The 18310-nt window shown below is 42.7% G+C and overlaps 1 protein-coding gene across 2 annotated transcripts in view; it reads left to right on the top strand.

Moving 5' to 3' along the window:
* The window catches only part of MME (membrane metalloendopeptidase), a 75519-nt gene that overhangs the window by 22847 nt on the left and 34362 nt on the right, over positions 1-18310 (top strand). For both annotated transcript variants that reach the window (XM_081190194.1, XM_081190193.1), the window contains exons 4-12: positions 2966-3127; positions 5046-5129; positions 7533-7628; positions 7734-7852; positions 9146-9211; positions 11442-11576; positions 13316-13417; positions 15858-15994; positions 16101-16194. In XM_081190194.1, coding sequence (XP_081046320.1) covers positions 2966-3127; positions 5046-5129; positions 7533-7628; positions 7734-7852; positions 9146-9211; positions 11442-11576; positions 13316-13417; positions 15858-15994; positions 16101-16194 — 995 coding nt within the window. The remainder of the gene's footprint in view (positions 1-2965; positions 3128-5045; positions 5130-7532; positions 7629-7733; positions 7853-9145; positions 9212-11441; positions 11577-13315; positions 13418-15857; positions 15995-16100; positions 16195-18310) is intronic.

Below are 18310 nucleotides of genomic sequence, written 5' to 3'. Positions count from 1 at the left end.
CAGGAGACTTTGTTTCCATGGCTGGAGTGAGCAGTTTGTTTGTTTGTTTGTTTGTTTGTTTGTTTGCTTGCTTGCTTGCTTGCTTGCTTGCTTGCTTGCTTGCTTGCTTAATTTCTATACCACCCTTCACCCAAAGATGACAGGGCGCTTTACTATATAAATGGTTTCTCCTTCAGGTGCACACTACTGAAGGCCAGCTAAGGTTTGTTTGTTTTTTGGCAGAAATTCCTCCGATAATATCTTCCTTGTAGTAAAAATACAACAGTAATAAATTAAGCAAGTAACAATATGCTGCCCTTTCACAACACTCAAAAATCAGCCGCCTGAGGCACCTGCCTCACTCTGCCTAATGGTATGGTTGGCACACTGTTCTACAACCATTACTTAACCTCTGGAGACTGATTCTGAATATAATCTTGGTCTATGGGCAAGTTTATGTGGGAAATTTAACTTCTGTATGAAACGATTCAAGCCATTGGCAGAATTCAGAGTCAAGCATACATTTCCTGGAGCTTCCAATTGCTTTGTCTTTTGAGCACCTCTACAAACTCGCAATGTTCACTCCTGTTATCTTGGTACTCAAGCCCTGCTTTTGTGAAGATGGGCACTTCATTAACAAAGGTTTTCTTTATAATTACAAGTATATGCAGGTTACTCATTACCTGCATCCCCAGCTGGAATCCTCCAGACCAGGCTTCCTCAACCTCAGCCTTCCAGATGTTTTGGGCCTACAACTCCCATGATCCCCAGCTAGCAGTACCAGTTGCCAGGGATGCTGGGAATTGTAGTCTCAAAACATCTGGAGGGCCGAGGTTGAGGAAGCCTGCTCCAGACTGTTTGTAGACAAATTCAATCATATACAGTCATACCTCGTGTTGCGTCTTTCCGCGTTACATCCCGCGGCAACCTGGAAGTACCAGAATGAGTTACTTCCAGGTTTCGCTGCTTGTGCATGCGCAGAAGCGCTAAATCATGCTTTGCGTGTGCACAGAAGTGACAAATCGCACTGCGCGCCTGCGCAGACGCAGCGCTTCGGGTTGTGGGCATTTCACGTTACGGGTGGGCTTCCGGAACAGATCACGTCCGTAACACGAGGTACCACTGTACTGAAACATTAGTTTTGCACAAGTAAAGTGGATTAAAGCATTCTGTTGCCCCAAAACAGTAAATCCACTTATTTCAATGAAGGAAACATTGTTTTCCAGTTTGGAGAGTGACAAAGCAATAGATTGAAAAGTGTGGGGTGAATGAATGATTAACAGAAAGACATGTAAGTGTCCTGCAAACAATGAAGGATGAACCATCATTGTAATATAAGCAAATCAGAATGTTTGTCTGCTATAGATCAAACTCTAAGCTTTGTGCAATCAAATCAGGATGAATGAAGGAATGAATGAGCAGATTGTCTGGAAGAGCCCTCACTTTGGCAATCTCTCCTCAACTGCCAGATGACTAACCTATTCTTATTTAGAGCTCTCAGTGAACTCAAAAAAATTAAAACAGGGATGGGGAACTTGCTGCTATCCAGATGTTGTTGGACTACAACTCCCATCAGCTCCATCCAGCATGGTCAATGGTCATGGATGATGGGAACTGTGGTGCAGCAGCATTTGGAGGGCTGCAGGTTCTCCATCTTTCGTTTGAAGATATACTATCATCATAGCTTCATTTGAAAGACCGTATCCCCTGCTCTGAACTTTAACCATGCAGTGTGCGGAGTGTTCTGCCTGCTGCTTCAAAGTAATTTTGAAGTACTTGGCTCACCAAAATCCTGTCTTACAAACCCACTTCATGTGTTATACACCTGAAAGGTAGGAGCCAGTCAAATTCCTGATCCCAAACAGAACTGGGATGATTTAAGCAAATTTCAGTTCTAGCTGGATTGCATTGAGGCAGTCCCAGATCACTGCCGATCAGGTTGGAGTTATCCAGGGCAGTTTGGCTGTTTGTGTGTGTGTTCCCCTCTGGAAACAGGCACATAGAGGCAAAGTGCAGGGCAGGGCTAAAGTAAAGGGACCCCTGACCATTAGGTCCAGTCGTGACCGACTCGGGTTGAGGCGCTCATCTCGCTTTATTGGCCGAGGGACCCGGCGTACAGCTTCCGGGTCATGTGGCCAGCATGACTAAGCCGCTTCTGGCGAACCAGAGCAGCGCATGGAAACGCCGTTTACCTTCCCGCTGGAGCGGTACCTATTTCTCTACTTGCACATTGACATGCTTTCGAACTGCTAGGTTGGCAGGAGCAGGGACTGAACAACGGGAGGTCACCCCGTCACGGGGATTCAAACCACCAACCTTCTGATTGGCAAGTCCTCGGCTCTGTGGTTTAACCCACAGTGGCAGGGCAGGGCTATTGAAAGCTTTATTGCAAACAGCCCCATTCAGCTTTTTGCAAAGCCTGCCACCTGCCTCTCTTTCTCTCCCACCCCCACCCCAATCTCTTGACACTTCCAAATTGCTCTGAGTGAGCTGACCCAACCAGGGGCAACCAGAGGCTGTCTCAACCTGAGTCAGCCAGATCTATCTGAATTGACCTGGTTTGGTTTGTGATGTGGGCATCAGCCAAATCTGGTGCCACTACTTGTCATCTTTTAAAGTGACCCAAGTTCTGAATCACATCAATCAACTGTAAAGTTCCCCTCTCTGTTCACAATCTTTTTCTCAGGGTAGAATGGAAGAAATTCCGTAACTCTGTAAATGAGTAGGTTCATTGTGTTCATCATGAAAGCTATTCCCCAGTGTAGGTACAAACCAATGAATGAATCTCTGCTTGGAAGTATGCTCCACTAATTCTCAACAAAGCGTGTAGTTGCAAGGCTACCAAGATCTATAGAAAAACTTTACAAAAATGCAACTACATTTCAACCCTTTTGTATTAGTAATTCAAACATTGTCTTGTTTTTCTTCCATAAAAACCCTCATTTTTATTTTTAAAAATTTCCTTGGTGTCTGTTTCTTGTGTCAGCTGCCCGAATCATCAACAACATGGATGCTACTTCAGAGCCTTGCAAAGACTTTTACCAGTATGCCTGTGGAGGGTGGTTAAAGAAGAACATCATTCCAGAGACGAGTTCCCGTTATAGTAACTTTGACATTTTGAGAGATGAACTCGAAGTTGTTTTGAAAGGTCAGTGGGATATAAATTTGTGAATGAAACATTTGGAACCGTTCGGTCTTCTCTTCTTTTCCACTCCTCCAACTTTGTGTCAGGAGGTCATGCGCTTTATAGAAGTTCTTCCATACTCCAGGCTGCCTAAAATCACCCTAGTCTGTTTTCCTGTTGTGTGGACACAAGCTTAGGAATTGTTCTCTTGTGTCTGGCAAAAGCAAACAGAGACCATTTCAGACTCGGGTGAATTTCGGCCCTAGTCTGAAGAAAGAGCACAGCATTGCATTCTGACTCTTTGAACAGCTGAATCCACTGTCCTTGTGACCCTGAAAGAGTGGGCAGCTGTCCTAGGTGTGAGAAGTAGGTGGTTTTTTTTCAGGCCAACTCAGCCGGGAACGATGCTAAATTTACTGGCAGCAAATGTTGTCCCACCTTATATCCTCCATTTAGGTACAGTAATCTAGGCATTTTCTAAACATAAGCATATGGCAACTCTATCAAGCTATGTATCTTTTCAAAACATAAAAAAGGAGGAAAGTAAATTCTGGCTTGGAAGCAAACACTGTATTGGTTTGCGTCTCAAACTTCTCTTAGAAGAGTGCTTTCCCATTTTTTTCCAGGCCACCACCTGCCTAGTTCCATAAACTCACCTCCAGTACCTGCTATTAAAAGTCTTGTTCAGAATACTGAACATGCATGCAATGTAATCAATAAAGGGAAAAATCTCTAGGATTTGTAGGAAGGAAGCTTCCATTATATACAGTTTCTGAAACTGGCAGCACGTTCCTAGTTAGTTGCATATGTTGAAAGAAGCCGCTAAAGACCAAAACGACTGTTGCAGAGAAGAAGAGAGCACAAGAAGGAGACTCTAGCAAGTTACTTTGTATGTTACGTAGTGTAATTTGACCTTGTAGCGCACTGGCGGTGTTTGTAAATGTTTTATAGGCGCATCTGGTTTCATGCATAATTTTTTTTAAAAAAAGGAAGAGCAGCCTGCATTCCAAATTAGATAAAATAGTTCTAGGAACACTGTCCGTGTTACTTATAGCTGTGACATCCAGTGAGGCTGAGAAGAGAGGCTAGATAAGAATGCGAAGTGGACCTTAGAACATTTGCAAACTTAAGAGGCTTCAAATTGCGCTCTTTGGTCGAAGTTGTCTGTTATTGTTACTGAAGGTGCAGTGTGAACCGATGCCTGCAGAATGGAACTGAAATATAATCGGAGTCAAGTGTGGATTTCATGCTCTTTATCCAGCTCATAGTAGCAAGGAATGGAAGTTCCCCCAAAACATCTGCTTTATATACATTATTTACACAATGGGCCACATGATTGGCTAATTCCGGGATTCTCTTGTAGGCCAATCAGGTTGCCGATTCATTTCCACCTGGAGCTGGATTGGGTGGCTCCTGCGGGCCAATCAGACTGCTGCATTCTGGATCCTATTGTTCTAGGACCAATCAGACTGCTGCATTTTGGATCCTATTCAACTCAGTACATAACAGGAACAATTTAAATTACATTATATCAGGAGCGGGGAACCTTTTGAAGCCCAAGGGCCACATTGTCTTCTCGGCAGCCTCCCAGGGGCGACATGCTAGCGGTGAGCAGGGCTAGAGACAAAAGTGATCAGAACAACACATGGGAATTTGGCCTTGGGCCGTAGGATAGTTTCTGTGCACACCCCACTTTATCCTCTGCCCCAGCAAAACATGATGCATGGTCCAGATTCCAAGATACATTTCAACCAGGCAAAGACACCCTAGGAAGGTGCAGAGCAAGGCAGTTGAGGAGTATAGCTTGGGAGAGCAGGTGTGGCAGAGGAAGGGGGGGCAGTCATGAGGACATATGGAGACACCTGGGGAGGCTGCATTTGGCCTCTGGGCCTGAGTGTTCTCCAATTCTAATTTACGACATTTGATTCCCCCTTCTTTTCAGACGTCCTCGACAAGGCAAAGAGTGATGATGATATAGAAGCTGTCAAGAAAGCAAAAACACTCTACAGGTCTTGTGTAAACGAAAGTAAGTTCCTTTGCAAATTGCCACATGGGAGAGACACAGGCCGCCCAAGTGTCCCTGTTTCCCAGGGACTGTCCCAGATTTACAGTTTCTGATTTGATCCCAGAATGTCCCGCTTTTCGTTAGGACGCCCCCTATTTTCACCGGAGAAGTGTTGGAGGGTATGGTAGGATGTCCCTGTTTTCATCAGAGAAATGTTGGAGGGTATGGAGTTATCTGACCCCCAAGCCAAGGAGATAAGTAAATATACAACCTTTAGAAGATGTCTGAAGGCAGTCCTGCAAAGCAAAGTTTTTAGATAGTGTTTTGTTATGTTTTTATATATGTTGGAAGCCGCTCAGAGTGGCTGGGGTGTAAATAATAAAATTATTATGATGGAATAGGACATCCCTCTTTCCATCGAAGAAATGTTGGAGGGTATGGAGCTCTGTTCTGTGTTCTTGCAGCTCCCAGATAACACCACTCTGTAGGAAAAAATATTCCATTTGGCTCTGTGGCACCCTGGTAGGGTCAATATAAAGACATGTATGAACTGTGAGGGGAGACAGACTTTCTGTTCCACATGAGGCAACAGCTTCTTCACCTGCCTTGCCCCAGACTATGACTTTGAGAACAACAGCAGCTGCTGTGAAGAGAGGAGTTCTGGGATATTTTTTTAAAAAGTTTTATAAGTTGTGCTTCTTTGTTTCTCAGTTTGATCCTTTTACATGGTTTTGTATGCTTTGCAGTATTTTATGCATTGTGACTTGCTGTCACTTTTATTGATTATAGATTGGTAGTTCTTTATTGTGGTTGAACTGATTAATTATTATTCGCTGGTGTTTAATTTTACTGCTTACTATTAGATTCTGATAAATTGTTGAATGTTGCTTTGTTTGATATAAGCTGTTTATTTTAAAGTTATTGCAACTTTTATATTGGATCAGATTGTTACTATTAATGCTTGATGTTTTATTATGTTTTTATGTCTTGGAAGCCACCCAGAATGGCTTGGGCAACCCAGCCAATATTATTACTACTACTACTACTACTACTACTACTACTACTACTACTACTATTAGTTGCATTTATACACCGCCTTTCTGCCAAGGCACCTAAGGCATTCTAGAATTTAAAATATTAACAGGAACAAGTGGTGCAAAGTATGATCAGACTGGCTTCAGGAGCTGATGAAAATAGAGGTGTCCCAGCAGTCCTATGGCTGTTGATGGTCCCTGGGTTTTGCCGTACAATATGATCAGTGCAGTACAGTAGAATCTGTTTTAAACTAATATTAACAAAGGGATTGGTTTATCTTATTCTCTCCATGCTTCTTTATTTTATTTATTTATATACTTTAATTTCAACATATTTTATTATTCAAAAAAGCAAAAAAAACTTTTAAAAACTATTCCTATAGAATATTATGATGTGTAAATATTCTGATTGCAAATTTCAATATATCCTAGCAATATTTAGGGGGTATTTGTAAAGGCCAATAGAAAATTTTAAAATAGCTCTTTCAGATTCTGGCATCTCACCCGTTTTGTGGTGGCTTTCAATCACATACCAGCAAATTCTGGTTGCACATTTGAAGCTCTTGCACAGCAAACCCACTTTCCCCACAGGTCAAACTTACTGAGATAAAGGAAACTGATAGGAAAGGGTGGAATACAGCTTGCTTTGATGCAATGCCATCTAACCTCCATGCAAACAAACCAGGATAAATGCTCACTAAATAGCCAACTTTGTCTAATTTCCCTGCAAACATTTCCCCCCCTCAAAGAATTCTGGGCACTGTAGTTTGTTAAGGAATGCTGGGAATTGTAACTCTGAGATGGGTAAACTACAGTACCCATAATTCTATGCAGGAAAGTGTGTGCTTTCACTATGCTTTAAAGGTATAGTGTGTACACAGCCTTAGTTGATGGATTTCCCATGCAGGTAGCTAGCAGGATCTCTTAGGAGGGTCCTGCCAACACCTGAAAATGCATTATTGTAGGAATCCACTCAAAACACACGGAAACAAGCCACAATAGAAAAGAAGGGACCGCAACAACTTAGCAGATATATCCATCCAGGATGAGAGGAGAGGAAACAGTAGGGGATAAATTCATATGGAAATTAACGTAAGACTTAAGTCTTAAATGGGTTTAGAATGGATACAATTGAAAGGAAGTGCTAAAAAACACCATATATTCTGTCATATTTTATCTGCTAGATATCATTTCCCTTTTTGCTTACCAATTTCCTCACCCCAGCCCCAAGAACTTTGGTCTCAAATAAATTTTGCCAGGGGATAGAAGGCCTCTGCAGAAGAAAAACGTGTGTGTGTGTGTGTGTGTGTATTTAGGCTTATTTCCATATGTCAGTGTCATGTGCTTTTGAGACAAGTAACTCATGGAAGTTTTTCCCTCCACCCACAAGCCGCTATTGATAGCAGAGGAGGCAAACCACTCATTGACATCTTGCCAACTTTTTCTGATTGGCCTGTGGCTTCAGACTCCTGGGAAGCCAATTACGGTAGGACTGTTCTTCTCCAGCTCCATTTTCAAATACTGTATATTCATGAGGGGTAGGGTTGCATGTGTCAAAATGCTGAGTGTGAGCATGTTTTTGCTGTTTTAGGCGCCTCATGGAACGCAGAGAAGTCTATCGCAGAATTAAACTCTAAGTATGGAAAGAAGGTCATCATTAGCCTGTTTGTTGGTACAGATGATAAAAACTCCACACAACATGTAATCCATGTGAGTTGATCACGCTTCGAAAGGCCTTGCAGCTTCACACAACCACAAGGAGGTGTGAGTTCAGCAGTGGCCATCTATCTTTCTCCTACAGACAGTTGTGTGGCAGTCACTGAAGGAGTGCCATGCATATATACAACTAGCTCATGCTCTGTGAGCACATAGGCATAGCCAACATCTTGCTCTCCAAATGTTGACTCCAGCTCCCATCAGCCCCAGCCAGTGTGGCCTGTGATCAGATATGATGGAAGTTGTAGTCCACTGTGGAGTGCACTGTGTTAGCTACCCTTAGTATTTTTGTTCATTTTTCTTGTTTAGCCATATTTTATTATTAAGGAAAACCTGTTACAATCAATCATTTCATTTCAGGTTTCACGTAATGTCAGACTCCCATTTTCCCTGCAATGTACGGAATATACTTAGTCAGGCTAAGTCAAGATGACATGATCTTCTCTGAGAATGCTGTTCAAATTCTTTAACAGCAACACCAATACTCTTACCCTGTGAGAGTTGACTTTTAGGTGAACAGAATGTGTGTTGCCCACAATGTTTTTGTTGTGGGGGGCATATAAATACTAGAAAGGTGTGTGGGTCAATGCCACCTCCTCTGCATTTCCTTTTCCCCATGTCTTAGGATAGGGATATGGAACCTGTGGTCCACCATGTGCTGCTGGACTCCATCAACCCAACCCCAGCCAGCATGGCCAATGGTTAGAGATGGTGTCTGTAGTTCAACAACATCTGGAGTGCCACAGGCTCCCCATCTCAGACTTAGGTTCTATATTGCCTCCTTCCCCACTCCCAGTAGTAGTCCACAAAAGAGTGTGCCATGGAAGCACACAGCTTGGGGCTGACAATCGCAGCCCTGTGAAGACTTGGGATCCATATCTTGGGACCCTACATGATGCTGTCTCCTATCATTGATGATGTCTCAAAACATAGCCCAAGGTGGTCCCGAGAGGAAGGGCATCACCTCACATCCGGCCTCCCATCAGCTGCATCACATTGCTTACTTGGCAGGAGACAGTCAAGGCGCAAGGAGGTCAGCGCAGGGCTGGTGCTATGCTTGCACCAGATTGACTCTGCCCTTGCACATGCACCTCCCCAACAGCTCATCCCTACCCCTCCCAGTAAGCACAGCAATATAGTTGAGGGGATGATAGGTTTGTGACACCAGTCCTTCCCAGAAGCCATCTCTGTGGGAGAGGTAGGTGCCGTGGTCCCCAAACATTTATCTGCCCGTGGATTGCCATTCTTTCTGAAGCCTGTGAACATATTTTACAATTGGTTTTATAGATCGATCAGCCTGGACTTGGACTCCCTTCCCGCGATTACTATGAATGCGCTGGAGTATACAAAGAGGTACGCTGGGACAAGGATCTCCTACAGCTCTCTCTTGAAAAGAGAGGCTCCAAAAACTGCTCGCTTCCTAACTAATTCCGAAGCCTCACTGAGGCTAATATGCCTGTAGTGGATATCAGAAAGGCGGTCTTCACCACCTTTCTGATGTCCTAGTTTCTTTATATCTTAATTCCTTCTGTATTTAAAATGAAATTGTCCCATCACATCTTGAAATTCTTTACGTTCATATTGTCACATCAAGTTATGCCCTTTTGATGCCTGGCACAGGAAATTCAAGGCAACACTGCTGGCCTCATTCACATGGGCCCCATTGTGCAGGAACCTACCCTGCATATAGATGAGAAATGAGCCTGCATATGAGCCAGCACCCAGTGTGGTGGAATTGGTTGCGTTGACCTAAATCTGCCTCTGTTCTGCTAGTCAGTGTAGATAATGCTGAGCTAGATTGGCCATTTGTCTGACTCAACAGAAGGCAGCTTCCTATGCTCACTTTGGGAGTAGAATCTTTGATAAGAAGCAGAACATCCATCACAGGCACTGCTAGCCCAAGTCATTCTGCTGCTTGAGTCCAAGGGCAAGATAGCACCCTTTAATTTCACACGTGGAATCCAACTGGACCCACAGTTCAGTTGTACTTCAGCACTGGTGATGGGACAGCACCTCCCATCCCATCATTCTGCCTCATGGTAGGGCCGGCTCCGATCACAGAACTTCCTACAGATACCTGAAGAAGATACACTGGTTACAGTGGTGCCCCGCAAGACGAATGCCTCGCAAGACGGAAAAACTCGCTAGATGAAAGGGTTTTTTGGTTTTGCGTTCCTTCGCTAGACGAATTTCCCTATGGGCTTGCTTCGCAAGACAAAAATGTCTTGCGCTTTTTTTTAAAAGCCGCTTGAAGAGGCGCAGTTGCGACGGACTGTGCTTCGCAAGACGAAAAACATCGCAAGACGAAAAGACTCGCGGAACGAATTATTTTCGTCTTGCGAGGCACCACTGTATTTGACTACACAGGAATCATTGTTCCTGTAATGAGTATATGGTATCAGCTCATCCGCTTGATGCCGTAGTCTAGAAACCACAGTTTCAGAAACTCTAATTAAGTAAGGTGCTTAGGAAATCTGCAATTTATGCAGTAGGTTTTAAGTACACATTAGGATATATGTAATTATGCTCATAAGGAAGGACTGGTACAGCATTGTGATTGGTCTTAATTGGAGACATATAACCATTTGCCAGTTGGGTTTGTTATTATTGTTAACATTATTTTGACATGGATTGTTGTGAGGCCCTCCCACCCACACCCTGAGCTAACTATTCGTTTTCCTTTTCAATAATAGTAATTTAACAAAGCTGTGACTGTTTAAAAAGATAATGCACAAGGGCAAAGAAAAAAGGGTGCATGTAAAAGAAATTATTGTTCAGGGAAAGGGTAAAATAAAGTAGAATGGCACAGCACACTGAGAGTCAAACCAGATGTCATGTTAATCCTGCCATGGGAAGTTGGACTTCCCATTCACTCAGATGGGAGTTTTTTCTCTCCTGAAAATTGAATACACAAGAGGCCTGATTCAGCTCAGGATCACAGTAGGGGACAAACAGCTAATGTCCCTTAGGCCAGGATCCTGATCCATATTGTACCCCCTTTCATTGACTATTTCTGCAAGAAAAATCCTGCACTTAAGAACAAATGTCATGATTAGCATCGCATCTAGTTCAGTCCTCAATGCAGGACTTGTGCAGACAGCAGCATCCCTAGAGCACATTCTCTCCTTCCCATCGTATGTAAGTTCACTTACCCACAAAAGGGACATCACCAGATTGTGCATTTCCCCATCCTATTTAATTAAATGAATGTAAACTCCTGGTGGTTAATTTGGGCACGTTGTGTTCTTGCACCTTTAGTCTCGTACTTGTCTTTTAATGATAGAATTGCAGAACCTTAGAGTTGGAATGAACCGCAAAAGTCATCTTTTCAGACAAAGGGAGGGGAAACCATATCATGGAATTCAACACAATTCATGGGAAATGTGGAGAATCCAATACAGGCATGTTGGTTTGGGGGGCAGCCTGATGCCAAGTTTATTTCTGCCCTAAGCTGCAAGAAAAAGACAGTGCCTACATTCCACAAGTATCAACTTGCCTGTTCTGCATAACATCCAACATGCATTTGCAAAAGTGTTTTTTTTTCCTTTCTCCCTTCCTCCCAACCTCCTCTTCCCCTTCACAGGCATGTTCAGCCTATGTTGAGTTCATGATTTCCGTAGCAAAGCTGATCCGCCAGGAAAGAGGTCTTGCGATCGACGAGAACCAAATTTCCACAGAAATGAACAAAGTTATGGATCTGGAGAAGGAGATTGCAAATGTAAATAAGCTCTTCTGTTTTCTTGCACACAATTAACTGTTTTCATGCACACAATTAACTGTTTTCATGCACAATTAACTGTTTTCATGCACACAAAATGTTTAGTGTGGGGATCTTAAGCTGTTTTTGGAGGGTCACCCAACCCACTGGAACTGATTTTCAAGAAGGTGAGATTGGTCAAAATACCCTCCCCACCTTTTTTGCTAGTGGAGCTGATGAAAAACCCTTCTTTAATGGAAGGACACAATTAGATTCAGCCCTTTTCCTTCTCCTTCTACAAACTGATACAATCAGTGGTGTACATTATGGATCTAATGGTCTTATGTGGGGTGGGGTGGCTCCTTCTTTAGATGATAACATGTATTGGTTCACTCATTTCATACTGAAAACCCAACCCTGCTGATTCTGTTGCACGGGCATTTTGACTTCTGTCCCAAAGTCATGCCTTGATGACACCTCTGTGTGGGGTGTGAAACACAGAATAGTCAAATACAACATTCCTAGAGTGGACATGTTTAGACATGAAGAGGGATGTTTGTCCAGCCAGTAGATAAACTTCCTGTTTCCTCCTGTGCTGGGACAAACTTCCTCAACATGTGACCAGAGATGGGCGTGACCTCACCTGTGCAGGTAACAAAAGCACAGGACTGGCCACCGCATCTCTCTCTTCTCCATTTTACTTTAATCAAAGAAGCATCAGCCTGAGATGCTTCCGGCCAAGAGAGGACAAAGGAACTATCTCCCTATGGGATAGATTCCAAGTGTATATATTTTGTAACTTAAGTCTGACTTCTGGGATCCATCTGAGTACAGAACGTGTGAGTAAACTCTTTTATACTTTTATATAAGACTGTGTTGTGTCTATTCCTTTTAGGAGGGAATAAAGTTGAATTACCAGGAAACTTATTTTAGAGGCTTAAGCAAGCCTGGCAAAACATTATCTGCTGTGTAAGTTTTAAAAAAGGAGGGTGTTACTCTGCTAAATTGTAGAACTTGTTAACACAAGTTGGGAAGGATATAATTAAACAATACATCCTCTCCTGCCTCCCTGAACATTCCCACTCAGAAGAAGTGGGAATTGCATTGCTGTCTAGTAAGCAGAAAGAAAGTGACCTAGATCACACATACTACAAGTTAACTAGAATCCCAGGAGGGAGAAAGGTTATTTTCTGCTGCTCCAGAGAAGCGGACACGGAGCAATGGATCCAAACTACAAGAAAGAAGATTCCACCTAAACATTAGGAAGAACTTCCTGACAGTAAGAGCTGTTCGACAGTGGAATTTGCTGCCAAGGAGTGTGGTGAAGAAGAAGAATTGTATACTTGCTTTAGTAGACTGAAGATGCTCACAGCTACCACATGGGATGGGAGGGCAGAACAGGTGGCTAAGTGGGGGAGAAGATAATTTCCTTGCTGCGATTGACTCTCTGGGCTCCTGGAGACAGCATCCTCCTATGTTCTCAGGGATGTAGCTTACAACTGAGAGCCTAGTTAAACAGATCAAGGGGGAAAGAGGCAGATAACTTTTCAGGATTTTTCAACAACATCATTTGACTGATAGAATTAGCTAGCTATGTGGTTTCTGATTTCTGCCATATTTTAACAAGACAGCTTAAGCACCTTCAGTTATATGACTTTAGAGATCTTGGTGCCTATTTGTTTGATGCTTCTCTGTGTCTCTGTTTTTGTTGCTGCATCCTCAAAGAATCTCCTCTGTCTCCTGCTAATTTGTTTTTCTAGGCTACAACCAAAGCTGATGACAGAAACGACCCTCTCCTGCTGTACAATAAAATGACACTCGCCAATGTCCAGAAGAACTTCACTTTTGAAGTTAATAACCAGGTAAAAGATCAATAACAGGTTTTTTCACCTTCAGTGACTGGCTATAATCAATGCAGTGGTGTGACATGAACTCATCTTTTGAACTGAAAATGATGACCTAAATTTGTCAGCCTGTTGTATTCTGCCGTGAAAGCAAGAAAAAAGACAACAAAGGTCCTGATCCAGTGGTGTGCATGTGGTGCCCTTTGAAACAATTGATGATCACGCTAAATAGTCAGAAGTGGTTTGTCCAGCAAGGCAGGGCTTCATTGCTGGTTTCCCAGCTGCAACATGGCTGCTGCTTACTAGAAATGAAGTGCTGCTGAGGTTAAGCCTGAGCAGAGCCAGTCCAGTGATTTCAATGGCGCACTCATGCAGCCCCTACCTTGCCACAGCATCATATCTCTGGAAAGTGGGAGCAGGTTTTTTGTTTTTACTGGAACTTATGGGATCTAAAACATACAAGCATCAAGCCAGATTAAGAATGGCTGAAGCCTTGGAACTATGCTAATTAATGAGGCTCTTTCGCCATGTATATTTTGCTGGGTAGATCAGGATCCACAGAAAATATATCAAGTGTTTCATGTAGTTGACAGGTAGACAAAGTTTACTGGTAGGGATCAGAAATGGTTGAAGTCTAGCATATATTTATATTTTTAAACCACAGAGCCTAGGGTTTGTGGTTGTAGGTCAGCGGTTTGAATACCCGCGATGGGGTGAGCTTCCGTTGCTCGGTCCCTGCTCCTGCCAACCTAGCAGTTCGAAATCACGTCAAAGTGCAAGTAGATAAATAAGTACCGCTCTGGCGGGAAGGTAAACAGCGTTTCCATGCGCTGCTCTGGTTCACCAGAAGCGGCTTAGTCATGCTGGCCACAAGACCCAGAAGCTGTACGCTGGCTGCCTCAAGCGCCGCAACCCCAGAGTCATCCACGACTGGACCTAATTGTCAGGGGTCCCTTTACCTTTACCTTTTACTGTTTATCTAATACACATTAAGGAAAGATGATTAATGTGACAGTTTCTGTAAGTCCAAAGGCTGAGGTCCTTGGCCTTTGTGATCTATTTATAAGCCTGTCAGTTGATTAAGGGACTTTTGTGTCTGTGAACTTGCCTTTCAACCTATTAATCGTTTGGTTTGGTTTGTTATGTGTTTATATGCAAGGGGTGGGGGACATTATATCAAAAATAGAGAAAATATAAAACAAAACTAATATTTCATGGGTCTTGGACATATTACAATACTACCTGCCGGTACAAGTGTGTGGCCCCAACTTTGCTGCCATCCCATTCTGGCCCCATCCAGGAAACCAACAGTGACTTTGGGGGAGGGAGGGTGGCAAGCTAAGCAGATTCTTCAGATCAGGTTTGGAACTAAAATGAATTCCTATCCCTCAAAAACATCAATATTCCACATCAGCAACAGTTAGCATCTAATAGCTAAATAGCAATCTGTATTTGGCAGTATACACAGCTATCATGTAGTAGTCAATATTGGACATGATATTTGCAATAACGTTCAGTAAATTTCATCCATTCTTTTACCATTTGGCAGGGAAATTGTAAACATGTTAACAGTCAAATATGATTTTTTTTGTGCCAAATTTCAGTTCTCAAATTCAAATATCAAATCCTAAAAGAAAAAAAGAAATATAAAATTGCATCCAATGTTGATTAAAAAAAAAATCATTGGTTTGAATCAGGGTGCCAAAATCAACTATGGTTGGATCATGTCCAACAAGTCCCTTTGATTATCAAGATTGTAATCACAACATAAGGGCACTTAGGATTGTTTTATAGCTCATTAACCTTAATTGAAATGAATTCAGCTTAATTTATTGCCTATTGACCAAGAGCTTCCAAGACACATTACTCGGCAGAGGTTTGTTGTTATCTACCAAATGGGCTCCCCCCCCCCCTTGTTATGTATGAGGAATTTGTTTACAGCAGCAGTCTGGCTGTGGAGAGCCAAAAGGCAACAGGCAAAAGCGAATGGCACTTTTCATAAATGATGAGGACAGTTTTAATTGGCCAGCACTGTTTCCTTTTAAAAATGGTTGCATTTTCAAAATTTCAATTTTTATATAATATACTTCTGATTTTCACTAGATTCCCCACCCCACCCCAATATATAATATTAGCTTGCTATTATAGTTGTGGCAAGTTATTTTTGCTTGTGAGCCATCCTAGGTGAGGTTGGCAAGATGTAAATCCAATATATCATTAAGGAATACAGAACACAACAGACATATGCATGTCTACTTAGAAAAAAGTCTCAGTGTGTTCAATGATACTTACTTCCAAATGAGTGTAGAGGATTGCAGCCTGAAATCTTCCCAAGGCACACAAGTCACTCAGCACAAGAAACCATATAAGAGTTAATGATCACCAATGTGTTTTTCTTACGCTTTTATTCACATGTCATAAGTTGAACCTACTTAAAGTGCATTCATTTTTCTTCCAGCAATTCAACTGGTTAACATTCATAAACCATATCATGTCAACTGTGCAAATTAATATTGGCGAAACTGAAGATGTGGTTGTTTATGCTCCAGACTATCTCAACAAGCTAAAAGCTATCCTTAATAAATACTCTCCCAGGTATGTATGCAAGATACATTTTAAAGTTTTGCTTTTTACATTGCTAATACGTTCCACTGTTTAAAAAGAAAATTCACCAGATTCTACTTCTTGTTTTATCATTTAGAGAAATTCAGAACTACATGAGCTGGAGATACATAATGGATATGGTAAACACTCTAAGTCGTAACTACAGGGACACAAGGAATAATTTCCGTAAGGTGCAGAAATTCATATTTTGTTTTATATTTAACATTTAAGATTTGCAGTGTCTAAACCATGGGCAGACAAACAGTACTTCTGTCTTGTCAGGATTCAGCCTCAATCTGTTAGCTGCCATGCATCCTCCAGCTGCCTCCAGACACTCACACAGGACCTTCACTGCCTTCACTGGTTCTGATTTGAAAGAGAGGTAGAGCTGGGTATCATTCACATACTGATGAACACCCAACCCAAACCCCCTGATGATCTCTCCCAGTGACTGAATGTAGATGTTGAAAAACATGGGGGAGAGGACAGAACCCTGAGGCACCCCACAAGTGAGAGCCCAGGGGTCTGAATACTTATCCTCCACCACCACTTTCTGAACATGGCCCAGGAAAAAGGAGTGGAGCCACTGTATAACAGTGCCCCTAGCTCCCAGCCCCTCTAGATGGTCCAGAAGGATGTTATGGTCGATGGTGTCAAAAGCCACTGAGAGATCCAGCAGAACTAGGAAACAGCTCTCACCTTTGTCCCTAGCTCACAGGAGATCATCGACCTGTGCAACCAAGGCAGTTTCAGTCCCATGACAAGGCCTGAATCCTGACTGGAAGGGATCCAAATGGTCCACTTCTTCCAGGTGTGCCTGGAGTTGTTCAGCAACCGCTCGCTCAATCACCTTGCCCAAGAATGGAAGATTTGAGACTGGGCGATAGTTGGCCATATTGGCCTCATCTAAAGATGGTTTTTTAAGAAGCGGTCTTCACTTAAGGATATCAGAAATGCCTCTGCCCAAGACCCTGAAGAGCCAATGTCAGTGTAGACAATGCTAGATGAGGGTGCTGTAGGTGTTCATAAAGTGTATTGCTGGCATTCATACCACTTGCTGGTAATGCAACCAGGTCTATGCACATCAAACCTAATATAAAATGACACCATTGGCTGTCTTGTTTCCTTTTGGGCCCAATGTACACTGCAGCTATTTGTCTTTAAAGCCTAAATGGCTTGGGTCCCAAATACCTGAAGGGAGCACCTGTCCGCACCTGTCCTCATGTAAATGCATGTTTTTGAAAAAAACAAAACAAAACATCACATCCCTATCTATGCTCTGGCACATATAAATCTGAGCGCAACAAAAACTGCATTGGGACAGGCATGTAGAATTGATACGGGTGAGCCAATATTTAGAAAACAGATTTTAAAATGGTCTCTGAAATCCCAAGGCACACACGTACCATACAGTTTTGAGACCTACACAGGTGTCCTCCTGATCACAGCTCTTGCAAATCACTCAAGGGGAAAAAGCAGACAATTGTTTGTTTACCTTGCCTTTTCTCCAAGAAGCTCAAGGGCCATGAGGTTTATATAAGTCTAACTTGTCCTCTTCTTGAACTGGATAAACAGGTTTCAGAATCTATAGAGGTGAAAGTACATGGTGATTGTTGGGGGTGCCCAGACATTGGCTAGATGGGGACGGGCAAAAGCTGGTTTGTGGAAATGTCATTGTGATTAGGAGCCATGGAGTTGGGCCAGCACATCTCTAGAAGGAAAGAAAGGTCGGTATAGCTGGATAAACAAAGGCAGAGCCAGGAAACTCATGTGCAATTTCTCTTCTGAAAAATGCACTGTCATTGGATTGGGACCATGCATGTTTTCAGACAGCGTATACAGAACGGTAAACGTTACCTCTAATACAGCCTCCCCCAACTTCTTGCCCCAGGTTGAAGAAAGTTGCTCCACTAGTTCTCTGTCCAGCAAACTGGAGTTTATTTTGTTCTTCTTTAAACAGGAGATTGCACCCATAGGAGAATTGCGCGTGGTGTGTGTGTGTCTGCTGTAGTCTGTGTTTTCCATGGCCACTAGTGAATTGACCATAGCAGATGGGTTCTGCTTATATTATGTATTCGATTTCTAGCTTGCTACTCCATCTTTAAGAAAAAGTGCCCAAGGCAGTTAATGAAACATAGAAATACCAAATCCATCATCACTATATGCTGCATTGTGTTACAAACAAAGGGCACAACCCAACCAAAGTTAAGTCCCATTGATTTCAGCGGGGAAGCATACATGAGCTGAGTTGTCCTCTTGAAATAAGTAGGCCAAAAGGAGCTTAACTTTGACTGGATTGCAGCCCAT

This window comes from Podarcis bocagei (assembly GCF_964188305.1).
Source record: "Podarcis bocagei genome assembly, chromosome: 4".
Taxonomy (NCBI): Eukaryota; Metazoa; Chordata; class Lepidosauria; order Squamata; family Lacertidae; genus Podarcis; species Podarcis bocagei.
The sequence above is the reverse complement of the archived record's forward strand: the minus strand, read 5'-3'. Positions and strand labels throughout refer to the sequence as shown.